A 3,876-nucleotide genomic window follows, 5' to 3' on the forward strand; every position below is an offset into this window, starting at 1 on the left:
GCCGACATGAACACCCTTTTATTTGAAAAAGAAAAAGGATACTTTAATCTCTAAACACCCCCAAGTAATGGGTGAGGAGGCCTATTTTTTAAGATATGTCCAGGACATGGCCACCATCTTGAAAGCGTTACGTTTGATCAAAATAGGGTGTCCTGTGTCTTTTAACCCACCCTGTGTGTGCAAATGTACACACAGGAGAGGAAAAATTTCCAGGGACTCCCTCATAAACCTCATGCTGCTTTATTAATATTTTACGGTCATTTAACCCCTAAAACAATGCCATGGAAATAGTTATTTTGTGATGGCTTGTTTGTTGTACTGGTCCATTTTCATTTATGCATTTTATTAATTAAAAACAAAATTAAGAATTTATTGTAATTTTTTAATGATCCCTAAGCGCTCATGAACCCTGGGGTTCCTTGGATCCTGGTGAGAATATGATGTACCTATGGTGTTTCCTCTAGGTTTGTTAAATACACTCTATCCATATATCTGGATAGATTTTTTTTAAACAATAACGAGCCAAAATGAAAAAATAGTAATGACTTTCTACTTCTTACCTTTTTTTAAATGTAAGGAGTATGAAGTACATGCTTGTGTGAAAATGTAAGGAGTACAAGGAAAATGTTGGCTGAAAAATAATTACTCAAGTAAATTATAAATGAACAAAATTTCTGAAGCCCTAAGGGGTTTTAGAGGTAATTTTCGCCCAAAAATACACAGCAAAATAAAACAAGAATAGCTCCACAGTTATAGGGTCTAAATGCTAACTCTTGGTACCTCTGTAAAGGTAAGATCTTAAAGAGAATTTCTTAAGTGAAACCACTATTGTAACCCTTACTGTGCCTGAGTTACTTGTGATTAAATAAAGAAAAAAATGTAATTTTTTTAGCCTCGCCTAAAGATTTTTTAAAATTAACATTGCAAAACACAATGAAAACTCTTGTGAAAACCCAGGAATGCCCTTAGATTTTATTATCTACATCTTGAGAAAAATTGTAGCAAAGTAGGACTGAATAAGTTGAAGTATATTCATTTCACAAAGGTTTTAGTGAGCAGTGTGCCAGGCGGAAATGGCATTTTGGCACAATTTAGCCAAATGTACCCAAAACTGTGCCAAATGGGTTTTTTACTTTATAAAAGGGAATCTGGTCAAATAAAAGTGTTGATTTCTATTATAGGACTCATTCTGCATATGATATAACCTTTTCTTTTTACATTTACTCTGTGCATCATCAAAATCTACCAGAGTGCACACCATGAAATCACTGAATGGAACCTAACTCCTCCTTGACGTTTTACGCATGAGGGCTGTTATTTATACCCTCGGTTACACACGAACTTCACATCACCAAACAAAAAGTAACACTGTCAAGATATATCCCTGAATTTATGAAAGCTTCATTTTTTCAAAGATACCAAAGGGAGGGCTGTGGAACCAAAACGTGCACAGCAACAGATGCGGAGAACTTCCTGATACTGAAACGGTCCGTGACTGTTCAAGTAACTTACAAATGTTTATATAGCTCTAAAATCATAAATATTTATCCAAAAATAATTTGGTGACTCATTTTAAAAACATTAAAGACACCTTTTGTGATGGACTTAGCAAAAGTTTGGAAAAATAAGTTTTATACTTTAGCAAACAACAATGCAATGATGCCATCTGCTGGCCCTGTACAGGGCCCACGGGGCTTAAGGGGTTTTCCTAAGGACCTATTGTGGGGAACCTAGAACAAGTTAAGATCCATCTGTGGGCTAGACAAAATATGTTCATTTGATTTAATTCACAAAATGAATCTCAGATTATGAAATTTCAACTTCTCAGTTCTGCCTGTTCTAAGCTCTCTTCAGAACAAGCTGTTTATGCAAAAAGGTGCTGTTGGCCACCCCATGGGCAACCCCCTCCCAACCTTTTGTTTACCTTAGCTCCGCCCTCCAAACATGCTGCTTATGTTAGAACTTCAGAAACGTAAAAACAAATGACTAGTATAAGTAGATGTTACAACGGTAGCAGACAGGCTGCTCACAGTGTGGTCACGATCAGTGCTTGATAGGGACGGACTTATCATTAGACCGAAGTCAGGCTGTTTGGTGCTGGGGAGGCAAACGCGTGTCCTTCGCTGCTTCCTGGAGCTGGCGAAGACAAACTGAGGGGCGGTCAATGTCCGCCACTCGAGCCTGGAGGCTTCCATGTCACCAGTGCTGTGCTGCAGGAGTCTCCATAAAGCCTGGAGGCTCCCGTGAATTGAACGCTGTGGCGCAGGAGTCTCCAGGCTGCTAGTCAGGGACATTGACTKCTCCTCAGTTCGTCTTCGCCGGCTCCAGGAAGCAGCGAAGGATGCACGCTGGCCTCCCCAGTACAAAGGCGCCTGACTTCGGACAGATGCTCCAGTCTGTCCCTACCAAGCCCCGTGGGTGTCCGCAACTGTGCGCAGCTGGATCAGGTGACGACGAYGCACCCTGCGCTGTGCAGCCAGCCCAGGGGTGAGCAACAGACTTGTGCCCGGGGAGGCAAACGCTCGTCTGTCTTTGCTTCCCCAGGTCAGAGTGGTGGAAGGGGGGAGGCGGTTCGTGCTCCAGCAGCACCCAGTGCAGCACAGACAGCACAGGGGAAAAGCGAGGAGCACAGACAGTCGTTGCCATTTCCCYAGGCAGAGGGGAAAGGCGAAGCAGCTAGCCTCCTCGGTAGTCGATCTTGGCAGAGCGGTCAGTGTGTGCAAAATGACAAATCATTTTCATGCCGAACAGCAACACAAAACACAACACATCACTGACCGTCATCATCTGCAGATTTGTGAGGAACAATAGGGACAGAAGTTTTCTTTAGCTGGAAGTCCTTGGGTAAATCCTCCTGATAGTAGTTTCCTAAGTAGTCCATGGTGGAATTATTTACACAAACTACAACTTTCTTTGTCAATAATGCTACAACATTGGTATCAAAGATAAAAATTTAATTAAATAAAAATAAAATTAAGCCACCCATTGTCGTTCTCCATGACTGTTGTAAAAACAGCAGAACTAACGTGGCCGTCCTGTGAAGGAGTGGGTGGAGTCTCCGCTTGGGTTACCAAGTGAGGGGCTGGGCTCGCCTTGGCATTGCTAAGTCACTGGGATTGTGACGTCACAATCCCCAGGTTTTTGAAACTGCTCATTTGATGATACTAAAAAACCCATTTACATATTGTCAAAAAACAATGGGGAGTATTTATTTATTTATTTTTATTTTTTGGCACTTAAGACTGTTTCTGGAAGCAGTACAGACCCAAATCGAAGCATGAAAACATGTAAAAAAGTTAATTTGCATAATAGGTTCCCTTTAAGTAAAGTAACAAAGTATATTTACTTTGTTACTTTACAACTATGTGGATATCAAGAGTGTTTAAAAGGTTATATATTAGTTTTTTTTTCTGAATAATCTACACAGGACAACATTTATCTAAAMCTCTCTAAAATGGTCCCTAAACCCCATCCATGCAATCTAGGAATTATTRTAAGTTGTAGTCAACAAGAGGTAACTCAGTAGTATGCAGGGGGTGTGAGATATTTTATATTATAACTTACAAATGTCTCAGAGGACACATTTGAACTACAGGAAGTAAGGAGAAAATAGACAAATACAAATTTAAAAGAWGTATGTAGAGAAAAAGAAAGTTCASCTTTCAACATACCTTGAATAATGAGACGGTATGCCTCTGTTGTTGAAATCCTATTAGAGAAATAATTAACTTTATAGATTCCAGTATCATTTTTAGTCAGCATTTTTAAGCAAAAGGTCAAACTTTCAGGACTAAAATTCCCTTTCTTTGCATCATAGAAAATGAAATCCCCATCGGCAATCAATTCTCCATTCAACGTCCAAGCAGCATTTTTATA

General features: G+C 39.9%; 1 protein-coding gene across 1 annotated transcript in view; it reads right to left on the reverse strand.

Annotated features, from left to right (window-relative positions):
- The window catches only part of LOC106528968 (uncharacterized), a gene marked incomplete in the record, with an annotated part of 5,833 nt that extends 2,824 nt beyond the window's left edge, over positions 1-3,009 (reverse strand). Inside the window, 1 exon segment of the mRNA XM_014024262.1 lies at positions 2,787-3,009. Coding sequence (XP_013879716.1) covers positions 2,787-2,881 — 95 coding nt within the window.
- Positions 3,010-3,876: the final 867 nt, after the last annotated feature.

The sequence above is a fragment of the Austrofundulus limnaeus genome, unplaced genomic scaffold (assembly GCF_001266775.1).
Source record: "Austrofundulus limnaeus strain Quisiro unplaced genomic scaffold, Austrofundulus_limnaeus-1.0 Scaffold415, whole genome shotgun sequence".
NCBI classification, from domain to species: Eukaryota; Metazoa; Chordata; class Actinopteri; order Cyprinodontiformes; family Rivulidae; genus Austrofundulus; species Austrofundulus limnaeus.